General features: G+C 48.8%; 1 protein-coding gene across 3 annotated transcripts in view; it reads right to left on the bottom strand.

The window, feature by feature from the left end:
• Positions 1 to 19,513, bottom strand: part of SLC2A9 (solute carrier family 2 member 9) — a 192,396-nt gene extending 172,883 nt beyond the window's left edge. For all 3 annotated transcript variants that reach the window (XR_009008486.1, XM_007190952.2, XM_007190953.2), the window contains exons 1-3: positions 19,299 to 19,513; positions 16,698 to 16,796; positions 3,710 to 3,870 (exon numbers count right to left, since the gene is read on the bottom strand). Coding sequence is in view for 2 of the 3 variants with exons in the window: in XM_007190952.2 (XP_007191014.1) it covers positions 3,710 to 3,870; positions 16,698 to 16,796; positions 19,299 to 19,409 (371 nt within the window). In the remaining variant the exon portion in view is untranslated. The remainder of the gene's footprint in view (positions 1 to 3,709; positions 3,871 to 16,697; positions 16,797 to 19,298) is intronic.
• Positions 19,514 to 24,621: the final 5,108 nt, after the last annotated feature.

The following is a 24,621-nucleotide window of genomic DNA, read 5'->3' as shown; positions in this document are numbered from 1 at the left end:
CCCTCAACTCCTTGATCCAGTGACCCACTCCCTTCATTCTACGTGTCTGACAAAAGCCCAGCCCTGGTTAGATCTCAGCCTACCTTGCACATGCGTACCAAACTCATCTTGGCTGGGAAAAACGCAGAATTATGTTGACTGGTCTCACTTGAAATTCATGACCACTCATCTCCAGCAGACTTTAGGGCCCCCTAGCAACCATTCTAGAGTTTCCTGGTTTGTTCAATCTCCTGGTCTCCTAGGGGACTATTTCTATATCTTCTCTCTCTTTTAATCCCCTTGTCCTGTTTCTCAGATGATGACCTTGCTTCTTCTTCCACCAAGAAAGCAGAGGAAATCCGAAAAGACCCTCCATATGTTCCTTCCACATGCATGGACTTACCTGCATCTGCGCCCACACACTCTGCCTTCCGTCCTGTTTCTACAGATGGATGCTCCCCACTCCTATCTGAAATCGATTCCTCCAAGTACCTGCTAGTTCCCCACCCACTCCGACCTGCTCGAGGATATTGCTTCAGCAAGTTTCACCCCTTTCTCCTGACTATCCATTTTCCCCTCTCTGCTGGAACATCTCATTAACATGCTGTTGTAGCTCCCATCTTAAGACAAAACACAAACAATTCTCCTGATCCTACGTCTTCCTCCATTTATCACATCATTCTCTCTGTTCCACTTTATAGTAAAACTCCTCAAAGAGTGGTCCACGCTCACTGTCTCCAGTTCTTGTCTCTTTCTCTCTTAAACCCAAGCTAGAGACTCCAGGAGACAAGGAACCTGCATCCCTGAGACCAGATAACAGGGCTGGCTCAGCTCCAGAGACGGTTTCAGGTCCCTTATGCTCCCCTGTCCTCATTCCTCTCCTAAATCACAGATGAGCCATATGCCCCAGCCAGGGTCAATCCCATTGCTGGACCTGCTGGTGACCAGGACCACCTGACTCCAAGGACCCCCAGCCCCACCCAAACTTCCGTCCAAGTCACCCATCTGGGCCCCTTTCTTTGGATCCCATCCCAGCCTTAGACATTGAGCTCAGGAAGCTCCTCTTCCTCCGGGACAGCCACCATCAGAGACAAAAAACAAGGCATCGGGATGCAGTTTCCATCCACACCACATGATGGGAAGAGTGCAGCCTTGTGGTCTAACAGACCTGTGTCTGAATCAGGTCAACCCCATTCTTTGTCACCTTGGGCAAGTTGCTGGGCCTCTCAGGGCCTCTGGTTTACAATAATACAGAGAGTTGTAAGAAGTAAATGATGTACCATATGTCAAGGACTGGTCTATAGCTGGAGGTGAATAAATGGTAGCCAACTTCTTTAATTTTTGCTCCTTTTCTCCCCTACAGAGTTACTATTCAAGCTGAGACTCAGTTCAACTTTTACACTCATAATGATGAGTTACTATTCAAGCTGAGACTCAATTCAACTTTTACACTCATAATGATGAAAAAAGGAATTGGCAGCTCCTTGGGGTATGACAACCAAAGCCCTTGGATCAATCTCTCTCTGCATCCTAGGACTCTTCCATCACTTAGAAATTTAGTACTTTTCAAATACATTTTCTCTTTTGCTTTCCTTCTGTTTTGTTTTGCTGCCATGTTATTGAGGATGGTAAAGCCACTTTGATCACCTTCATTTCACACGCAGGAAAAGTGCTGGCTGAGAGGTGAGAGGTGGCAAAGTCCCACGTCACACAATTGGCAAGTTGGGGAGTCAGGACTTGCTGGTCCATGACATCCGATTCCAGTGTTCCTTTTCCTGTACCAGCTGCTTGGCTTCAGAGCTTTCTTCTGGGGCAGGCTTGGGGCATAAGTGCCCATGGCCAGATATAAGGTAGGTATGTGTCACAGGCAATAGTGTCTGGGGCCAGGGGTGACTCCATCTACTGGAATAGGCAAGAGGACTTGGGGCCACAGGCTTAGCAACAGCACCTTGGAGACCCTGGCCAGTGGTGCCAGTCTGGGGGCCAGCTGGTCACTTATCTGTTGTCAAATAGTCAAGGATGTTCCAAGACCATTGCCAGCAGGACACTAATTATGATCTCCTTGGCAAGTGGAAAGATCACGGTGCCGTGGCTGACGTGTGTTGGTTCCTACCTGAGCTCAGGCACTGTGTGAGCTGGCTGAGTTTGGCCAGATGCTCTGACCTTGCTCAGTTCCCATTCTCCGTCGATAGACCCCACGGAGTCGAAAGAATTAAACAAGAGGGTGTGTGTGAGTGCCTGAAACATTGGGGGACCTCAGAAAACGGCAGCCCTGACTCCATCCCACGATCGTTGTACCCCCCGTGTACTGAGTTCTCATTGGCTACTGCCCTGGAAGTGCCCTTGGGGACACAGAGAATGTTGGCAGCTCCTCTACCTCACTGGGGTACCACAGGCCTTTATGAGCATCACATGATGTTTTCAGATGGCCTCCTGTCCCAGCCTATGGAAAGGCTGCTCTGAACCCCATCGGTTCTAATTTGGGGATGTGAGGCTGAGTGTAAAGGAGTGGGCAGCACCATTATTAACACTGTTTTTGTAGCCCCAAGGCCGGGGGGGATTTCCTGGGGTCTGATGAATCTCTTTGCTAATTCAGGTCAGTGCAATACGGAGATTTGTGAAGTCCCTACTATGTTTGGGTGTCAAGGTGATGATGAGTAAATAATATGGTAGATAATAATAGCTTCTCTTCATTGACCTACTGCTAATGGGCCATTCCCCCTCCATTAATTTTCTTTAGCCCTTACAGCATCCCCTGCAGGGCAGCAACTATTGACTCCATTTTATAGGTGACGGAACTGAGGTTCAAATACATTAAATGACTTGGCCAAGCCCACACAGCCAGGACGTAGAAGACTCATGATTCAAGTTCACACACGATTGCTCTAGAGACTACTCTTTCCATTAACACCTCAATATCCCCCAGGAAGTTGCTATGAGAAAGGACAGAGAGAAAATGTTTTGGGGGAGTTTACTGATAACTCAATCTTATACGAGAGAAGGCCTCACGTAAAAAATGAATGAGGAATGAAGCTCAGAGGTAAATTGGATCTGAGTAGAGGGGGCGAGGATTGGGAATTTCAACACGAAATTGATACTCACTGCAGCCCTGTTTGTAATGGAAAGGATTTGAAATAACCTGAATGTCTCTCAATAGGGAACTGGTTAAATAAGATATCATCCAGTCATACAACGGAAGACTGTCTAAGCAACTGATTTTTAAAAAGCAGATCTATCGGTACTTATGTGGAACAATCTCTAAGACACTGTGCTGACTCTTTTCCGTTTGCTCCTGTAAATGGATCCCTCCGCTCTCTTCCTGCTCTGCTCTGTGCCCTGGGAGCTGGTCCTCCTGAACTGCACCAACAAGACTCCTGAGTTTTCAGGCTTCCACTTGGGTTTGACCAATGAGGGGCACCAGCAGCAGACTGGGGGGCAGGAGGAGAGAGGAGCCAGGGTATTCCTTCCTAGCTCCGCCCTGTTTGGACAGTAGGGTTCTGACATAGCCTGGCGCCTCTACAACCTCAGAGGCTGCCTGTCAGCCCATCGCCCATGGATTCACTTCTCCTTGGCCTCCGGTACCCTATTTCCGCTCCTTGCCCTTCTGGCGTTAAAACTTCTCCAGCTGGACTGAATGGAACTCTGTTGCCTGCTGGGATCCTGACTCTGATACAGGCATATTTATGAACATTACAGAAGGGATCCCCAAACAGAGATGGCCCCCACTGACCTCCCAAGAACCTTTCCGATCAACTTCACCAGGAATGTCCCCACGAGTCCACCAATGGCGAATATGGACACGGTCACAGACCAGAGCAGAGTCAGAGTATCCAGGTCTATCCGACGTCCATGCCTCCTCTCCCACGACTCATTGTAAAAGGTCTTGATGTACTGAAAACAAACAAGAAACCATGTTATTCCTCCGTCCCATTCTGCCGTCCTCGAAGCCAGCCAGTTTATAAACAAAACAGCTTTTATGGAGAACTGTCTTCATGCCAGGCACATTGCTAAGCTCCCTTTGAGCTTTATTTTGTTGAATCCTTCTAACACATTTTGTGGATGGGCCCTATTTTTACATCCTTTTGCAGATAGGGAAACTGAGGCTCAGAGAGACAAAGTGACTTGCTCAGCTAAGTGGCAAATCTGGGAGTCAAACTCAGATCTGACTCTGAACTTAGGGGAACCGCACAGCAGAATCACCTCAGGAATGTGTTTAAAATGTACGTACCTAACATAAGAGAAAATATTTACCACCTAGATAGGTAAAGATTCAAGACACACAAAAACACTAACCATAAAAGAAAAACAAAATGCTCATTTGGATTTACAAATTTTTTCAGTATTTTTATGTTTAGAACATACTTTTGTAAGATATACCTTGTATTTATACAATGTACTGTTGTGTAATTAAGAATTTGGCTGGCCTTTCTGGAACCCAGCAGGACCCTATGGGACCTTCCTGGGACAGACCCCTCCCCCAGAGCCTCTGCTGTAGTCCTCTCTGAAGGACCTAGATAACAGTGTCAGATGCACATTTCCTGAGTTGTTTTACAGATGCTAAAACCCCTACCAAATGGAAGATGTTAACGACTTGATGACCATGAGCACGTAGCCCCAAACCTACAGGTGCCAAACTGGCACAAAAACAGAAATATAGATCAATGGAATAGGATAGAAAGCCCAGAGATAAATCCACGCACATATGGTCACCTTATCGTTGATAAAGGAGGCAAGAATATACAGTGGAGAAAAGACAGCCTCTTCAATAAGTGGTGCTGAGAAAACTGGACAGGTACATGTAAAAGAATGAAATTAGAACACTCCCTAACACCATACACAAAAATAAACTCAAAATGGATTAAAGACCTAAATGTAAGGTCAGACACTATCAAACTCTTAGAGGAAAACATAGGCAGAACACTCTATGACATAAATCACAGCAAGATCCTTTTTGACCCACCTCCTAGAGAAATGGAAATAAAAACAAAAATAAACAAATGGGACCTAATGAAACTGAAAAGCTTTTGCACAGCAAAGGAAACCATAAACAAGACCAAAAGACAACCCTCAGAATGGGAGAAAATATTTGCAAATGAAGCAACTGACAAAGGATTAATCTCTAAAATTTACAAGCAGCTCATGCAGCTCAATATCAAAAAAACAAACAACCCAATCCAAAAATGGGCAGAAGACCTAAATAGACATTTCTCCAAAGAAGATATACAGATTGCCAACAAACACATGAAAGAATGCTCAACATCATTAATTATTAGAGAAATGTAAATCAAAACTACAATGAGATATCATCTCACACCGGTTAGAATGGCCATCATCAACAAATCTAGAAACAATGAATGCTGGAGAGGGTGTGGAGAAAAGGGAACACTCTTGCACTGTTGGTGGGAATGTAAATTGATACAGCCACTATGGAGGACAGTATGGAGGTTCCTTAAAAAACTAAAAATAGAACTACCATACGACCCAGCAAACCCACTACTGGGCATACACCCTGAGAAAACCATAATTCAAAAAGAGTCATGTACCAAAATGTTCATTGCAGCTCTATTTACAATAGCCAGGACATGGAGGCAACCTAAGTGTCCATCAACAGATGAATGGATAAAGAAGATGTGGTACATATATACAATGGAATATTACTCAGCCATAAAAGGAAACGAAATTGAGTTATTTGTAGTGAGGTGGATGGACCTAGAGTCTGTCATACAGAGTGAAGTAAGTCAGAAAGAGAAAAACAAATACCGTATGCTAACACATATATATGGAATCTAAGAAAAAAAAAAAAGGTGATGAAGAACCTAGGGGCAAGACGGGAATAAAGACACAGACCTACTAGAGAATGGACTTGAGGACACGTGGAGGGGGAAGGGTAAGCTGGGACGAAGTGAGAGAGTGGCATGGACATATATACACTACCAAATGTAAAATAGATAGCTAGTGGGAAGCAGCCACATAGCACAGGGAGATCAGTTCGGTGCTTTGTGACCACCTAGAGGGGTGGGATGGGGAGGGTGGGAGGGAGGGAGACGCAAGAGGGAAGACATATGGGAACATATGTATATGTATAACTGATTCACTTTGTTATAAAGCAGAAACTAACACACCACTGTAAAGCAATTATACTCCAATAAAGATGTTAAAAAAAAAAAAAGAATTGATCGTGTTAACCCCTGTGACTCCGCCCTGTTACCTCACCATCAACCAATCAAAGAACTGTGCACGAGCTGATCACATTCCCTGATCACATCCCCTCACATGGCCTTTAAAAATGCTTTCCTGAGACCCATCGGGGAGTTCCAGTGTTTTGAGCACTAGTTTCCCAGGACTCTTTGCTGGGCGCCCTGCAGTAAATGCTGCAGTTTCCTTCACCACAACCCAGTGTCAGTAGATTGGCTTTACTGTATGCAGGTGAGCAGACCCGAGTCCGGCTCTGTAACATTTCTTCCTGGTTCATGAATAGTAGCCTCTAAACCCTTGGGATTTCCTGGATAGGAAATGTTGATGATAGGAGTGTCTTTGTTATCCACAGAGGGGCTCTCGGACCCCACCTGATGGCTTATGCAAGTGAGATACCCCAGTTTGGGGGCTGGCCGTGCTGGAAATACCCACCATGTGGCTGGCACTGCGGGGGAGAGCTTCGAGCCAGGTGGTGGCAGCCCTGCCTCCAAGGAGGGGCGGGGGACTGGAGATTGACGTGATCATTCATGCCTAGGTAATGAAGCGTCAACAAAAACTCCAGACATGGAAGCATGGTGAGCTTCCCTGGTGGACAGTACTCTGTGAGTTGTTACACATCGAGGTGCTGGGAGGGTGATGTGTCTGGATGTCAAGGGGAGAGAACTCCAGAAGTTTCATGTTTGGAACGCCCTCCCTGTAAGTGTCTCTTCTATTGTCTGCTTCTGATTTGTATCCTTTTGGCAATAATAAAACTGTAATTGTTAGCGTAGTGCTTTCCTGAGATTTTTGAGTTGTTCTAGCGAATTATCAAGCCTGAGGGGCTAGTGGGTGCCCCCAAATCTGTAAGCAGTTGGTCAGAGCTGTGGGCAGCCCTGGGATCCCCGAGCTTGCAGCTGGTGTCTGAAGTGAGAGCAGTCGTTAGAAGACTGTGCCCTTAGCCCGTGACCTTGGCCTACCTCTGGGTAGTCAGCATCTGAAGGCGTCACAAACCTTTGCTCCAGGCAGTGTGCTGGGTGCCAGGGAAGCAATGACCAGCATTGTTTGGAAGGACACTTTGACCTATAGAATCCCATCCGTTGTCCTTTTTGCTAAACCTCAAAGCACTTGCCTGAACTGTGGGCCAGGACTGGGCAAACGGGCTCTAGGTGTTCCCTCTCTATTTTTGGAATCAGCTCTAAACTCTCCCTCCCAGCCACCTTCCTGTCTGTCCTCCCAGCCATAGCATTGCCTGTTTACTAGCTAATTTCTGTTTTCACTTAGGCCTCCTATTCAACACACTCACTTAGCTCAACTTTGGTCCTTCCGGGTGACTCTTCTTTTTTTTTTTTTTTTAATTTATTTAATTATTTATTTATTTTTGGCTGTGTTGGGTCTTCGTTTCTGTGCAAGGGCTTTCTCTAGTTGCAGCGAGCGGGGGCCACTCTACATCGTGGTGCGCGGGCCTCTCACTATCGCGGCCTCTCTTGTTGCGGAGCACAGGCTCCAGACGTGCAGGCTCAGTAGTTGTGGCTCACGGGCCCAGTTGCTCCGCGGCATGTGGGATCTTCCCAGACTAGGGCTCGAACCCGTGTCCCCTGCATTGGCAGGCAGATTCTCAACCACTGCACCACCAGGGAAGCCCTGGGTGACTCTTCTTAATGTCTGCCCCAGTGGTCACCCTGCTTGAGGCTGGCTGCTCTCTCAGGCCCTGGCTATGTGCCCGTGGCTCGTCCTGCAGCCCCAAGCACTGCACAGATCTCAGCAGGAAAGCATCCAGGCCCGCCACTCCTCACCCACGCTCCTCGTGATTGATTACACCCGAGCCCCATCCCATTTGGGCCCATCTTTGTCTTTGTGGGACCCCTTTGGATGGGAGTCTGGGCCCCATATCTTCCACTCAGGCTTGGACCTTTCATTCCTTTAGAATACTGCTTCCAGAATCTTCCTGTAGGCTCTCCAGACATCACTCATGAGCAAGAGGAATTTTGATTCATGCTCTAGGCTGACACATCACCTCACCCAAGCCACATCAGCCCTGCCTGCCCGAGGACGGGCACCCACCTTGGCTCCCAGACAACAGCCCTGGGAATAAGACTCTGATGTCTCCATCCAGCCCTCATCGGCCTCTCAGGCGAGATCCAGACCCAGGGGGCCCTCAGGCACCAAGGGGACATCTCCCACGACAGCTCTAGATTATTGTAGCAGCACTAATGGAATAGATCCCAGGCAAGAAGCATTCTCCTACTAAAAGTCAAGGCTTAAAATGGCTTAACTATGAGGCCATTTGCCAGGTTTCAGAGGAGCCCCTTTAGCCTGCATACATGACTGCTTGAAAATTCAGCAATTATCATGTTTCATTTGATTGGTATATAAATTAGCTCTAGATTTTGCATAGCCTTTTACAAGGGTTCAGAATGCTTTAAATAGATAGGTAAATAAGTAGATAGAAGATGATAGATGGGCTTCCCTGGTGGCACAGTGGTTATGAATCTGCCTGCCAACGCAGGGGACTTGGGTTTGAGCCCTGGTCTGGGAAGATCCCACATGCCACGGAGCAACTAAGCCCATGCGCCACAACTACTGAGCCTGTGCTCTAGAGCCCGCGAGCCACAACTACTGAGCCCACAAGCCACAACTACTGAAGCCCACACGCCTAGAGCCTGTGCTTCACAACAAGAGAAGCCACCACAATGAGAAGCCTGCGCACCGCAATGAAGAGTAGCCCCCGCTCACCGCAACTGGAGAAAGCCCGCGAGCAGCAACGAGAACCCAATGCAGCCAAAAATAAAAATAAATAAATTTTTTAAAAAAAGAAAAGAAGATGATCGATAAGTAGATGGATGGATAGATCGATAGAATCTAAAAAAAACGGTACTGATGAACCTAGTGGCAAGGCAGGAATAAAGACGCAGATGTAGAGAACGGACTTGAGGACGCAGGAGGGGAAGGGTAAGCTGGGACGAAGTGAGAGAGTAGCACTGACATATATACACTACCAAATGTAAAATAGATAGCTAATGGGAAGCAGCTGCATAGCACAGGGAGATCAGCCCGATGCTTTGTGACCACCTAGAGGGGTGGGATAGGGAGGATAGGAGGGAGGCGCAAGAGGGAGGGGATATGGGGATATATGTATACATATAGCTGAATCACTTTATTGTACAACAGAAACTAACACAACATTGTAAAGCAATTATACTCCAATAAAGATATTTAAAAAAGAGATGGATAAATTGATAAAGAGAAGTAGGTAGACGGACAGATTAGATAGATAGATAGATAGAACTATGCCAATTAGAATTAGTCATTGGAAACAGAAAAGATAAAGGTTTAGACATGCAGCAATAAATGGATAAAAGAGAGAAAAATATTAGGAATATAACATCTGTAGGAAAATTCACCACTCGTGGATTGATTGTTCAGAAAGCCAGCCAGCTCTCTGCCAGGAGGTCCTAATGACAGCAGGTGTCCACAGGGGCCTCACCACTTTCCTGGAACCTTTAGCACAGCGATTAGCAAACATGGATCACTGGGCTAAATCTGGCCCAATGCCTGTCTTTGTAAATAAAGTTTTATTGGAACACAGCCTTGCCCATTCACTTACATATCGCCTATGGCAGCTTTCTCACTACAGAGATAGACTTGAGTAGTTGGGACAAAGGTCTTATGGCCTGCAAAGCCAAAAACCTGCAAAAGCTCTAGCAGATCAACTTAGTAGAGCAGAAAAAGGGTACACCTTCGAGTTAGGCAGACCTGGGTCAAATCTCTGTCCGTGTGAATGTGGCAGAGGCAGCACTAGAATTTACACAAAGGGCAGACTCACAGCTGGCAGTTTGGCTGGCGGGTGAGGAAGCCTAGGGGACTTGCCTTGGAACTGAATTTTCACACAAAGAACTTTAAAAAAATCTTAAATGTATCCATTTACTCATTCAGCAAATATTTATTATAAATGCTTACTGTGTGCCAGACCCCGTTCTAGGTGCTGGCACTATAGAAGCAAGGAAACCATGAAGCCCATGTCTTCATGGGGCTTACTTTCAAAAACGGGGGAAGGGGCTTCCCTGGTGGCGCAGTGGTTGAGAATCCGCCTGCCAATGCAGGGGACACGGGTTCGAGCCCTGGTCTGGGAAGATCCCACATGCCGCGGAGCAACTACGCCCGTGAGCCACAATTACTGAGCCTGCGCGTCTGGAGCCTGTGCTCCGCAACAAGAGAGAACACGACAGTGAGAGGCCCGCGCACCGCGATGAAGAGTGGCCCCCCGCTTGCCCAACTAGAGAAAGCCCTCGCACAGAAACAAAGACCCAACACAGCCAAAAATAAATAAATAAATAAATAAAAATAAAAAAAAGAAAAACGGGGGAAGAATGGACAAGAATCAAATAAATATATAGTATCTCAGGTGGTGTTATATTCTGTAAAGAGAAGTAAATTAGGGTGAGGGGCTAGAGAGTGATAGAGAGGTGCTGCTGGGATGGGCTGGTCGAGGAAGACATCTGAGGAGGGGACATTTGAGGAGGAGCCAGAGGTAATTGAAGGAGAGAGCATAGGACTATCTGGGCACATCTGGGAAAGAGTGTTCCAGGCAGAGGGAAAAGCAAGTGCAAAGGCCCTGGGGTGCCCGAGTATGGGTGTGTTTGAGGAACAGCATTGGGGGAGGGGGGTCTTGTGGGGGCAAAAGAGGGAGCAAGGGGGAAAGTGCTGGTGATGAGAGCAGAGTGGTCACCAGGCGCCAGGCCCCCTGGGCTTGGGGCCACAGCGGTCTTCTGGGTTGTTTTCCAGGTGTGATGGGCAGCCATGGAGGTTTTGAGCAGAAGCACAATTTGATCTGCCTTAATTTGTAAAGGGTCCCTCTGGCCTTGGGTGGAGAATAAACTAGAGGAGCCAGAGTGGAAACAGGAAAACCAGGTAGAAGACCCAACGGCAGGCCAGGCTGGAGACCTGCTCAGGGGTAGCTGCCGGGGTACTGGCCACTGGTTGGTGCAGAAACCCTGAAGCTTCAATGACTGAAGACAATGAAGATTCCTTTCTAGCTCCTGCAATGCCTAGTGTGTGTCCTACAACTTGTCCCTGTGCCATCTGGGGGAAGAAAGAACTGAAGAACATTCTGGAATGTCCTCACGGGCCAGGCCTCCAGTGTCTTATACTCACTTCTGCTCACATCCCATCGGCCAAAGTTGGGCAAGGGCCATGTGTGGATGCCCGAGGTACCTGGGTATCCTCTTCCAAATGGGGAATGATAGGTAGTCAGACTTGGGGGGCTCCTTGAAAGCAGGGTGCACAGGACCTACAGTCATTTAGGGTAACTGTGTTGACGAGAAACAAGTGGATATATTAAGAATGGGGCTAAGGGCTCCCCCCACACACACCAGGAATGCAGACACATTAACCTCCCTGGGCCTTGGTTTTCTCATCTATAACAGGGGTTAGTTCTGGCTCCCTTGGGGACTGTAATGAGGATGAAATCTGATACCGTCCCTAATGGGGCAGCACAGTCGGTGCCCACAGTGGGCATTATTTTCATCATCAGCTTTCCAGAAAGTTTCCAAATATCTGAGGCGAGAGAAACACGGAATGCTTGTGAGATGCAGCCGGGTGGCGGCCAGGGCCAGCGTCAGCTACTACCTGGATTGTTCAAGTGGTGAAATTCCGCCTCGCCTGAGGGTACACAGCCTTGGCCTGCAGTCCCTCTCCTCCTCCAAACCCCCCCCCGCCCGGACCCGGTTATCCCACCACTCAAGAGGTGAAGCTGGTGGGCAGGGGCCTCAGGACCCTGTGTCATCGCTAAACCAGCATCCCTTCTGCTGGGTCAGTGCCCTCGCTGTGACTTATTTTCATCAGCACCTCCGGTGGCAGCCTCTATTCACCAGGTCTGTGCACGGTCACCCCCAGACCCCAGCATCTGCATCTCCTGGGTCCGAGAGTTTCTTTCTCCTTCTGAGAGGCCAGAGCCCCGGTGAAGTCTGACGCCGACACAGAAACCCACCACCAGGCGTGGGCCCTTCCCACCTGTGTTAGACCCCGCTCCCTGGGCTCTCTGCTCCCATACTGGTCTCCTGGACCCTGGGGCTGCCTCGCTTGCCCACACATAGGCCCACAGCAAAGGGAAGAGATTTCTGAGTGATCGCTGGCCACAGGCTGAGCCCCTCCAGCCTCGGGCCCCCTTCCATCCTCCTGGCCACTTCACCAGGGGATTGTCACCACCTGTCAGGATCTGGGGTCCCCAGGGGATCTGGGGTCCCCGTGCAGGCCTGCCCGGCTCCAGCTCTTCCAGCTCCAGGCAGTTTCCGCCCTGGGAGGGGCGCCCAGGCTGAGCCCTGGCCCCCAGCCCGCCTCCAGTGCTCGCAGGCTGGGTGGTGCTGACTCGTGCTCCTGTTCTGGCGCCTGTGATCCTCCTTGAGCCGGCCCTGGCCTCCTTCCCAGCCTCCTCCCCCTCCAGCCCTTTGGACCCCACAATCCGGCCGCCCCCTCTCTGCACCATTCCCAGGAAGCCTGCCGCTCTCTCTCAAGCCCCGAATAACATAAAGCCCTTCCACCGGCCTGTGTCCCCATCTCCACCCCGCGCATCTCTCACTGCTGGGCACCTCCCCAAACTGGAGAGACAGGCAGATACAGAGAATCACAACTTACCAGAGCAAAAATGCACGGTAGCAAACCAGTGCCAGGGCAGGAAAACCTGAACTGTAATTAATGAATTGCTGAAGGCTCAGTGTGGACAAGTCTGAGAGTTAATATCTCTGGGGACCCAGTCATATCCATCCCCCTTTTGTGAGTTTTACCTCCAGGGGCTCTACCAGATTCTCACAGGGACTGTCAGAAAAATCCCCTTATGCTTCCAGCAGGGGAGGGGAAAAGGAACCATTCTGAAATACATCAGAGCATTCTGTTCTTCTTCACAAGGCCTGTCCTTGGGAGAAAATATTTCACTAAGTAAATGGAGAGATATTCCATGTTCTTAGACAGGAAGACTCAATATTATCAAGATATCAGTTTCCCAACTTGATCTATACATTCAATACGATACAAGTCAAAATCCCAGCAAGTTATTTTGCGGATACTGACAAACTGATTTTAAAGTTTATATGGAGACACAAAAGACCCAGAATAGCCAACTCAACATTGAAGGAGAACAAAGTAGGGTCTGATATTACCCTACTTCAAGACTTACTATAAAGTATGGTAATCAAGACAGTGTGGTATTGGTAAAAGAATAGTAGCAGATCAATGGAACAGAAGAGAGTTCAGAAATGGACCCACATATAGTCAACTGATCTTTAACAAAGGAGCAAAGGCAATATAATGGAGCAAAGATAGTCTTCATCAAATGGCACTGGAACAATAGACATCCACATGCAAAAAAGGAGGAAAAAAAGAATCTAGACATAGATCCTACACCCTTCATAAAAATTAACTCAAAATGGATCAAAGGCCTAAATGTAAAATGCAAAACTATAAAACTCCTAAAATTTTTAACATAGGATAACATAGGAGAAAAATCTAGATGACCTTGGGTATGGTGATGACTTTTTAGATAAAACACTAAATGCGTGATTCATGAAAGTAATCATTTATAATCTGGACTTCATTACAATTTAATGGTCTGCAAAAGATGATGTCAAGAGAATGAGAAAAAAAGCCACAGACTGGGAGAAAATATTTGCAAAAGACACATCTGATAAAGATCTATTACCCAAAATATATAAAGAACTCTTAAAACTCAATAATAACACAAACAAATCTGATTAAAAAATGGGCAAAAGACGCAAACAGACACCTCACCAAAGAAGATATACAAATGGCAAAGAAGGATATGAGAAGACATTCTACATCATATATCATTGAGGAAATGCAAATTAAACAATAAGATACCACTACAAACCTATTAGAATATCCAATCCAAAACACTAACAACATTAAATATTGGCGAGAATGTGGAGCAACAGGAACTCTCATTCACTGCTGGTGGGAATGCAAGATGGGACAGCCACTTAGGAAGACATTTTGTCAATTTTTTACGAAACTAAACATACTTTCCCCATACAATCCAGAAATCATGCTTCTTGGTATTTACCCAAATGAATTGAACACTTACATCCATACAAAAAACTGTACATGGATGTTTATAGCAGCTTTATTCATAATTGCCAAAACTTGGATACAATTAAGATGTCCTTCAGTAGGTGAATGGATAAATAAACTGAGGTACAGCCAGACCATGGAATATTATTCAGAATCAAAAACAAATGAGCTTTCAAGCCATGAAAAGACACGGAGGGATTTTAAATACATATTACTAAGTGAAAGAAGCCAGCCTGAAAAATTATACATTGTATGAGTCCAACGATATGACACTCTGGAAAGGGAAACCTTCAATCTGTAAAATATACAATATCTGCAATAAAGCAAAGGGAATAAAGCAAGGTGTGCCTGTATAGAGACAGTAAAAAGATCAGTGGTTGCCAGGGTGAGGATGGGAGGAATGAATAGGCAGAGCACAGAAAATGTTCAGGGCAGTGAAAATATTTTGTGAGATACTACAATGGTGGGTACAAATCATCACACGTGGGGGCTTCCCTGGTGGCGCAGTGGTTGAGAATCTGCCTGCCAATGCAGGGAACACGGGTTCGAGCCCTGGTCTGGGAAGATCCCACATGCCGGGGAGCAACTGGGCCCGTGAGCCACAATTACTGAGCCTGCGCGTCTGGAGCCTGTGCTCCGCAGTGAGAGAGGCCGCGATAGTGAGAGGCCCGCGCACCGCGATGAAGAGTGGCCCCCGCTTGCCACAACTAGAGAAAGCCCTCGCACAGAAACGAAGACCCAACACAGCCATAAATAAATAAATAAATACTTTAAAAAAAAAAAAAAAAAATCATCACACGTGTGTCAAAATGTATAGAAAGTACAACACAAAGAGTGAACCTTAATATAAACTGTGGGCTTTGGGTGATAATGATGTGTCAAGGTGGGTTCATCAATCATAACAAAGGTACTGCTCTGGTGCAGGATGTTAACAGTGGGGGAGTGGAGGCAGGGGGTATACGGGAATTCTGTGCTTTCCACTCAATTTCGCTGAGAACCTAAAACTGCTCTAAAATATAAAGTTTATTAATTAAAAACATTTTTTGAATGAGTGAAAGACAGGATTGCTCCTTCCTCGTGTTCCCACAGTCATTGCTTGCACTACTACTTTTCTACCCATATCATTCTATTCCAGGTTCAAGTTTTAAACGTCTCTTTGCATTATAAGCCATGAGTGTAAACGTTCTCCACCCTCTGCTGGAGGCTCTGTTGGATTACCAAGATGAAGCAAGAGTGCAAATTCTCTATCCTCTTAAAGACAAATATGGACAAATTGGATCCCATCTCAGGATGACATCACAATGACAAAATCAAAGCCGTTGATTAATGCAAGCATTCGGAGAAGCCATCTAGACCCCCTGGTTTTCAAACTGTTTTTAGTATCAGAATCAATTTTTCAAATGAACTTACAGAGCCCCTAAAATGTAAAAGAGCTAAGAGAATAAAAAAAGTGCTGTTCTAGTACAGATGGAGTCTGGATCCCTGAGGCACTTCTGCAAAGTCCAGGGCTCCTGGGGCCCCTTTGAGACCCACTGGTCCAGCTTCCCCCTATGTTTTGCACACAGCATGCTGGGCCCCCAAACAAGGAAAAGCCTTAAAAGCACCCACAAAGGTCCACAGCCTGGCTTCTGTCTGCCTCTGTAGCTCATGCCCTTATGCTGTCCAAAATACATCCTGGGCTCCAACAGCATCAGACCTTCATTTCTGCAAATGTTTCATATCTCAGGCTTCAGTGCCTTTGCTCCACCTTCAAGATGCAGCTCTGGCATCACCTCCTCCAGGAAGACTGCCTGTATACCACCATCGACCCATCCACTTTACCCCAGGGATGGAGGTAGGTCAAGCAGAAGCCAGCACCCCCAGGAATGGGTAGCACCTAAACCTAACAGCCTAGGTGGGTGAGAACCAAACCTTCATCTGCAAACCAGCAGAGTGGTATTAGGAGGGCCTGGGGAACTGCACCTAATGACCTGATTTCAGAAGAAAACAAAAGCCAGCAATGGATCTTAAACCAACAGATACTCAAGTGACCTCCAGCTGTGATTAAAAGCCATAAACAAAGAAAAAGCAGATCAGGGAAATGTTTCTGTGCCTAAGATCCCTCCGTAAGCCTCAGATTTCGTGTTCCTTGCCCTGGAATAAGACCCTTAGGATCTGGCCCCTGGGACCTCCGAAGATCCCTCTCCTCTCTACACTCTCCCAGGACCCTCCACGAACAGGGAACTGACCTCACGAATTGTCATCATCCTCTATTTCTGTATCTCCCACCTCTCCCTCGAGGGCAGGGGCTGGTCTCACTCTCTCTGTCCCTCCCTCCACCCCAGTGTCCAGCAAGGGTCTGGCACAGAACCGGCCTGCAAATGTTTGCAGAATGGGGTACCACCCCGGGCTAGGCGGTAACACCCGGCTTTCCGCGTTGCCGCAGCGCCCTCTGCTGGGCACATCCCGCTGCCGCGGGCACTCACCGGAGTGGGGGCGTTCACCGCCGAGAGGTTGTACCCATAGAGGAAGGAGGAGCCGAAGGCGCCCACGAGAGAGGCCACGACCAGCGAGCAGGACCAGTCCTGGGAAAGGAGAGCAATGCACGTCAGACCTGGCACTCGGGCGCACAGCCAGGGGCCCGCAGGACGCAGCTGGACCGTCCTCTGCTGGGGAGGATTTCCAGATCAAGGATGCAGGTTCCTCAGAGCCAGCCGGCAGGAGGGGCTCCCATCCAGGTCCGGCCCAGGGGGGTGTGGCCAGCCCAGGGAGCTCAGTTTGCCTCTGTCCACACCACTGCCCTCCTTGTCCGGCTGCAAGAGGATCTGTGAAACTCAGACCTACTGTCCTTCACAGGTGCTGTTAGCAGCTACGACACTTATTTTAGCTGAATTCAGCCAGTCTCTGACTCACCTAGGAGCAAAAAGCAAAGCCAGACTAAGCCGCCAGCAGCAGCAGCTGGTTCTTATTAAGCGCTACGGACCAGGCATCTGTTCTAAGCCCTTTCCGGGCATTCTCCCATAGAATCCTTAGATCAGTACTGTTTTATCTTGATTTTACAGGTGAGGAACAGAGGCATGGGGCAGTCCCTGGTGCTGTCTGGGTTGGGGACCAGAGCCCAGGTGGTCCAGCTCCAGCCCCCATGCAGCCACCCACTGCACCACACTGCCTCTCCCCCGCTGCCTCTCCCCCGCTGACGCTGCTGACGGCCACACAGACGCACAGACACCCACGCACACTCTGTTCCAGGCTGGAGCTGTCCATCTACAGGCCAGTGTGAGCACCTTGGGACAAGGACCTGCAGACAGAGATACAGGGCTTGACCCGGAGAACCAAGCATCTGCCTCCATGTAATCCTTCCCTATGGACCCATCCATGGACGGCCACAGGCATGACAGGACCAAGAGTAGAAACATCTGGGCCCCTTGGCAAAGGCTGGCCAGAAGGCAGGGGCTGGAGGCAGGAGGGGCTGCCATCCTAAGCTGACCAGAAAAGTGTGGGCCACTTGTCAGAGGGACCCAGGTGCTCTTGGAAGGCACTTTCTCTCCATGATTTATCATGTGTTGTGTGTGTGTGTGGTGATTGGGGGGCAGGGGAGGGCGGTGTGTTCTAGGTGCCAAGCCCTGACAAGCTCCTGGGATACAGCAGGTAAATGTGACAGATGAGGTCCAAGGTTTAGGGACCTGAAGGGATCAAACACTGTTTGAAAGGGAAAGCCAGACTTCGATAGCCGATTTCCTGCTCTGCCCGCCTAGACAGCCTCCTATAGCACAGGCTTCAGTGCTTGATGGCTCCATCACTCAGCTGTGGGATCTGTCCAGGGTCTTGACCTTTCTGAGCCTCAGCTTGCCCAGCTGTAAAATGGGATCTAAATTACAGCACCAGCTGCATAGGCTGTTGTGGATGTGTTGCTGGCTGAGGACGTTGAGGGGCTTGTGCACGTAGCCAGTGTTCAGAAAGGCTGTTCACTCACTTTGTTCTCTCTCTCTACTCCCTCTGACCCAGCCGTGCAGAATGGCCATTGCCCAGGCTATGTGCCAAGGTCTCTCTTGCCCTGGCCCATATGGCCATGCCCCGCTGAAACCTTCCCTTCTGGAGACTTTCATATCTAAGACCCACTGAAAGCCACCCTGAAAGTTCCACCTCCTCATTTTTACTTTTCTATCTTTGATTCAACGTTGTCTGACCCCCAGGTCTGCCTCTTATGACTGCGTAACCTCAGACCAGTTACATAGCTGCTCTCTGATGCGGTGTTCTCATCTGTGAAATGGCGATGATAATACACCCACCTCATAGGATATTCTGCCGAAGAAAGGAGTTAGAGCAGGTAAGGTCCTCACCTGTCCAGGGGTAGGTGCCCCTGGGGGTCAGCAGCAGAGGCTGGACAGTGGGCGTGGGTCTTACTTTTTGAGGGCAGGGGTCTTGCTTCCAGGCACCGAGCCTGCTACAGAGGAGGTGCTTGGTAAATGCTGGTGATTGAATTGAGGCCAGAGGGAGGGTTCAGAGGCCATGGAGAGGGACGTTGGCAAGTGTGGAGCCAGAATATTTTTCTGCAGTAATAGGAGCTTTTACTGAATGGGATTCATTGATGGAACAGAATCACATTTTGGACAAAAGGCCCATTCTCCATCGCCTTTCATCTTTAAACTCATCCTCTGGGTCTCAGCTCAGATGTTATTCCTTCTGACTCCCGGGCTGTGCTGGTCCCCTGGGCTTCCCTCACTCCCAGCCCTGGTCATTATTCCCTTGTCTGCACCCATCAGAGGGCGGAGAAGAGCAGGTGGGAGCCATCTCCCCCGAGCCCCCCACACCCCTCTGTGGCCCACCTGTGCCCACCACCTCTCACCACCTGCCGCAAGGTGGGGACACCACCCAGCACGTGCGAGCAGTTCACTGCCTTGACCTCATTGCACGAGCACAGCCGCGCTGCCAGAAGATACTGTGGGTCCCAGGAAGCTGCGACTTACGAGTTGGAGCACCACGGCCAAGGTCACAGGGACTAGGAGGCCAGGACTCAAGGCCAGAGGCCTTTCAAGCAGTCAGAGAGTGCCTGTGTGGCCCAGACAGAGGCCAGTTTCTGTGTTTACCTTTCTTCTCCTCCCACGCGGCGTCCCGCTCCTCAGATGGATACACTCAGGAGGCACCGAGCGGCTCGGGTCACGGGCAACGGGAGCTGAGCTCGGTTCCAGAGAGTCCATGTTCTGTTTCCCGACAACCCACCTGCCGGCTCTCCCTCAAGCTGGCTCGGCCCACAGTGCCTTCCAGCCCCGGCTCTGCTGGGGCATCTCCGTAAATGAGGAGGCAGAGTCCACGGAGGGAGGGTGGGCGGGAGCGCTGAACAGGAAGTGTGGCAATTGTATTTTGTCTGAACAGGAAATGGGCAGTGAATGTTTTTCCCCTTTCCAAATCATCACAGCGTCTGCAGAGCCCTGAAAGGGAAACTTGTCTTCCCAGGAATCACCACCCTGAGTTTGGATTCTTTCTTTGGCATGTTTTTATTGTCCCTCTTAAGGCCAGCGTGCTGGGAGGGGAGCGACTGGCATGAGCCCAGGGCAAGTTTCCCTCAGGACTGGGACAAATGGAAAGGTCACTGACTACAGGAGAAGGCTGGTGCGGTTCCAACCCTGACTCCACTGCTTTTTAGCTGTGTGTCCTTAGGCAAGTCGCTTTGCCTCTCTGAGCTACCACATATACAAGTGCGAAATGGGCGATTGATCCCGCCCTGATTATCCTGCAGAGTTATTCTGAGGCTGGAATAGAAAACACACAACCCCAAGCAGCGTGTTGGAGATGGACCTGGGCTGCCCTGCAGCTCTAGAACAAGGGGAGGCTGTGGGTTTGGAAGAAAAAGAATTTGCCACTGGTCATTACTCTGCCCTGCTCATTCAGCCAGGCTGGCTCAGTGAAAGCATTAAGGAGGCAAGACCCTCATGCACACCAGGATGTCATGGGAATTAACTCACCGCGTGGCCGAGTTGCTCAGATGTCAGAGAAGGGCCTTAAATCATGTGTAGGACAGGTTGCCTTGACTGTTTCCTCCCAGAGGCAGAGAACAGGTGCAGAGGCCGGCAGAATGATGGCGTGCTTGGGGTACGCAGAACCCCTAGAAGGCCAGGGCGGCCTCAAGTCCGCATAAAAAAGACCAGAAGCCGGCAACCTGGGTTTAATGGAAAGCGCATGTTGAAATAAAAGCTGTGGATCATGGCAGAAGCACTGGGAGCGGGGATTATCAAATGCACGTGAAAACATCCAGCCCGGAATGCACAACAGTGGGAAGGGATCTGCTCAACAGGGAACTGAAACTTCCAAAAGAAAAAGCCAACCCTGAATAATTAGGCTAGTTATTTGCTGAGTGCATGAATCAGTCAGCACAATACTCATTCCGCATATCGATCACGCAGGGATGCGGCTTGGAGAATTGGCTGTTTCTGGAAACAGTTTTTGGCCAGTTGGCCAGCTCCCTTCACAGAGCTGGGTCCAGAGCAGGACTCTAACATGGAAGTTCTCGATTATGACATCACGTGCGATGGCCGAGGATTCCTGGGGAAACACGGAGGAGGCACCGAGCCAACCGGGGGGCTAATCTCGGAAGACTTCCTGGAAGAGGTGATTGGAGAGCAGACTCTTACAGGATGAGTAAGCCGGGGGAATATGCAGACAGAGAAGGGTGCGGGGTGGGAGGGCACTGAGGCAGGCCTGCAGACATGGATGCCCTGGGACGTGGGGAGAAGCAAAATAATTGAGCTAATTGGGGCCTGAAGTGTGGGAGGGGCAGCATGGCTGCATTGCTGTGCAGTGAGGAATCCCCTGCGCCATCCTGTGGGGTGTCGTATTCGTCATCTCATTTCCTCCTCCACCCCCTCCTTGACTCAGGCCCTTCCATGCATCCACCCTGGTCTCCTCATCTGTAACAAGGGGTCTCCCTGATCTTGCTAAAACTCACAGTGGATCAGGTGATCTGCCCGCTTCATTTAAAATTGTTCCATGTTCCCCATGGGGGTTGAAAACTCAAAAGACCCCAGGACCCCGGTGGTCCACACAAATGTGCAGCTACAACTGGGAGGGACCTTGGTGTGTGGGGAGTACCTGAGCTGCAAAGGCATCCTAGTCCAAAAGCACTAAAGGCTCTGCCACCCAGAGGGGGTGCAGACTGGAGGCCAGGGGTGGAGGGTGGGGACAAACTGCCCGCAGCTGCCCTGGCCCTGCCCTGCACCAGGGGCTCTCCCAGTCAGAGGAGTGAGAGAAACTTGCAGGACATCACTTTCCCTTTTTGTCCTGCAGCCGGGAGGCAGTGCTTGGCATGAAGACCTCCTCTTACTGGTGGAGCTGGCTGTCTGTGAGTCCTCCCCACAACCTGCCCACAAACCAGCCCAGAGGTGAGCAGCGAAGTCCCACACCTGAGATCAGAGCCCAGGTGTCCTGGCTCAAGTTCCAGGGTGGCCTTGGCTATTTAAGAAGCCTGGCCTTCGGGTGAACCACGCTTTCCTCCTTCAGGCAGGTGGGGGATCTCAGATTCCCAGCGGGCATCCCCAGAGCATCGCAGGGTGAGAAAACAAACAGCTCCACTCTTTGGAAAGCCTTGGTGAGGGTGATGGGAGCTGTCCCCTCACTTTGCCACAGCTCAGAGGGTTAAAGCCCAGACAGTGGCGCTGGACAGACGGCCTGGGTTGGGGTCTCGGCCCAGCCACTTATTACAACCTGTGAGCTCTTGGGCAAGTTACTAGGCTTCCCTGTGACACAGTGTCCTCATCTGTAAAATGGGTGTGATAATGGTGCCACCACGTCTTACACTTAAGATTTGATGAGTTTGTACACGGAACACACTAAACCACAGAACCTAAAACAGCACCCGGCATATATCAATTGCACAATGAATATTCATTATTATTCTTCAAACCCCCTGTCCCCAGAAAATGAGCTATTTCTTGACCCAAATGCTCTCATCCTTTTCTAAACAAACACCATGGTAAGTACTCCACGTAGGAAGATTTGCCCCCCACCCCCAGGATATTAGTGTCCACAGCTGTAAAGAAGAGGTCTGGGGCCAACTTGATGTTGCTGGACCACTGCTAAGGCTGTTTCCTGGGCTTGGGTTCCTGCCTCCGTAACGAGCATGATTGGGTACAGCTTTGTGAACCAGATGGCAGCTAACCAGCTTCCCAGTTACCCATCTCACAGCACACGTCTACACTGCTCTGCCCTTGGCCAAGTGTGTTCACACCCGTGATATCACCAACCCTCCCAGCAGGCTCAGGAGGAGCAGCTAGCCTGACGTTACAGAAAAGAATGGAAGTTCAGGGAGAGCCTGGATTCATCCGTCTCCAAATCCAGTGCCAGCCCCCCATGCACACAGTCTGTGGCCCATGCTCTCAGGCAGATCCTAGAAAATAAACTCTATCAAGGATGTGGTCATATACAAATGAACCTATCTATGAAACAGAAACAGACAGAAACAGACTCATGGACATAGAGAACAGACTGGTGGTTGCCAAGGGGGAGGGGGTTGGGGGAGGGATGCAGTGGGAGGTCGGGGTCAGCAGATGGAAGCTATTATATATAGAATGGATAGACAACAAGGTCCTACTGCATAGCACAGGGAATTATATTCTTTATCCTATGATAAACCATCATGGAAAAGAATATGAAAAAAAGAATGTATATATGCATAACTGAATGCTGTACAGCAGAGATTAACACATTGTAAATCAACTATACTTCAGTTTTTAAAAAGTTAATTTAAAAAAAGGATGTGGTCATAAACCAGCATTCCTGGGTGTGCTGGGCTTGTCCTGACACTCACTCACTCCTCCCTGCACACACCCATTTACCGGTGCCCATAACTTTGCTCATCCTTCAGTGCTCAGCGCCTTCGCCACCTCCCCCCAGAAGCCTCCCTGGGCCTCTCTCTGCCGCCCCTGTGTTCCATGTGCTGCTAACAGCTGTGCTGACTGTGACCTTTCCCCCAAGTGTTATCCTCATGTGTGTCTTCCCCTCTGGATAGGAGCTCAGCAAGGACAGGGACTGTGTATGTTAAGGGGTAAACTGTGTCCCCCAACATTCATATATTGAAGTCCTAACCTTGCTACCTCAGAATGTGATGATTTGGAGACAGGGCTTTTAAAGAGGAGATTAAGGTAAAATGAGGTCATATGGGTGGGCCCTAATCCAACCTGACTGGTGTCCTAGAAGAGATTAGGACACAGACAAGCACAGTAGGACAACCATGTAAGGACACAGGGAGAAGACAGACACCTACAAGCCAAGGAGAGAGGCCTCAGAAGAAACCAAGCTGCCCACACCTTGATCTTGGACTTCCAGCCTCCAGACTGTGAGGCTGGAGGAAATGAGATGATGAATATTTCTGTTGTTTAAGCCACCCAGTCTGTTGAGCTTTGTCATGGCAACCCTAAAAAACTCACATGGTAGATAGCCTCATCCACCAGAGGGCAGACAGCAGAAGCAAGAAGAGCTACAATCCTGCAGCCTGTGGAACAAAAACCACACTCACAGAAAGATAGACAAGATGAAAAGGCAGAGAGCTATGTACCAGATGAAGGAACAAGATAAAACCCCAGAAAAAAAACTAAATGAGGTGGAGATAGGCAACCTTCCAGAAAAAGAATTCAGAATAATCATAGTGAAGATGATCCAGGACCTTGGAAAAAAATGGAGGCAAAGATCAAGAAGATGCAAGAAGTGTTATCAAAGACCTAGAAGAATTAAAGAACAAACACCTAGAAGAATTAAAGAACAAACAAACAGAGATGAACAATACAATAACTGAAATGAAAAATACACTAGAGGAATCAATAGCAGAATAACTGAGGCAGAAGAATGGATAAGTGACCTGGAAGACAGAATGGTGGAATTCACTGCTGCAGAACAGAATAAAGAAAAAAGAATGAAAAGAAATGAAGACAGCCTAAGAGAACTCTGGGAGAACATTAAATGCAACAACATTTACATTATAGGGGTCCCAGAAGGAGAAGAGAGAGAGAAAGGACCCGAGAAAATATTTGAAGAGATTATAGTCTCAGTACCCAGAGACCTGGGTACCTCTCTGCTCCTCTCTGGCCTCGGTTTCTCCATGCGAGATGGTCAGGTTGGACCACTTCTCTGTTTTCCTACACGTGCCACATCACTTATCAAGTACAGGCCCTTCCCCGGAACATCCTCATTCAGAAGGTCACTCTTACGGTGGGACATGCTTTGGAAACCTTAGACTTTCTTTCCCAAAGATGTGAAAATAAAAGCAGTGCAAATTCAAAGTGCCAATCTCCCCTGTCAAATTGGAGACAGTTACCGAAATTATAACCCAAATCACTGGCACAACAGAAGTGGAAAACTGTACAGCTTCTCTGGAGTTTGGAAATATGTTTCTAGAGCCATAAAAATATTTAGGTCCTTTGG

This window comes from Balaenoptera acutorostrata, chromosome 5, assembly GCF_949987535.1.
Source record: "Balaenoptera acutorostrata chromosome 5, mBalAcu1.1, whole genome shotgun sequence".
In the NCBI taxonomy this organism is placed as follows: Eukaryota; Metazoa; Chordata; class Mammalia; order Artiodactyla; family Balaenopteridae; genus Balaenoptera; species Balaenoptera acutorostrata.
This window is presented reverse-complemented; position numbering and strand designations above follow the sequence as displayed.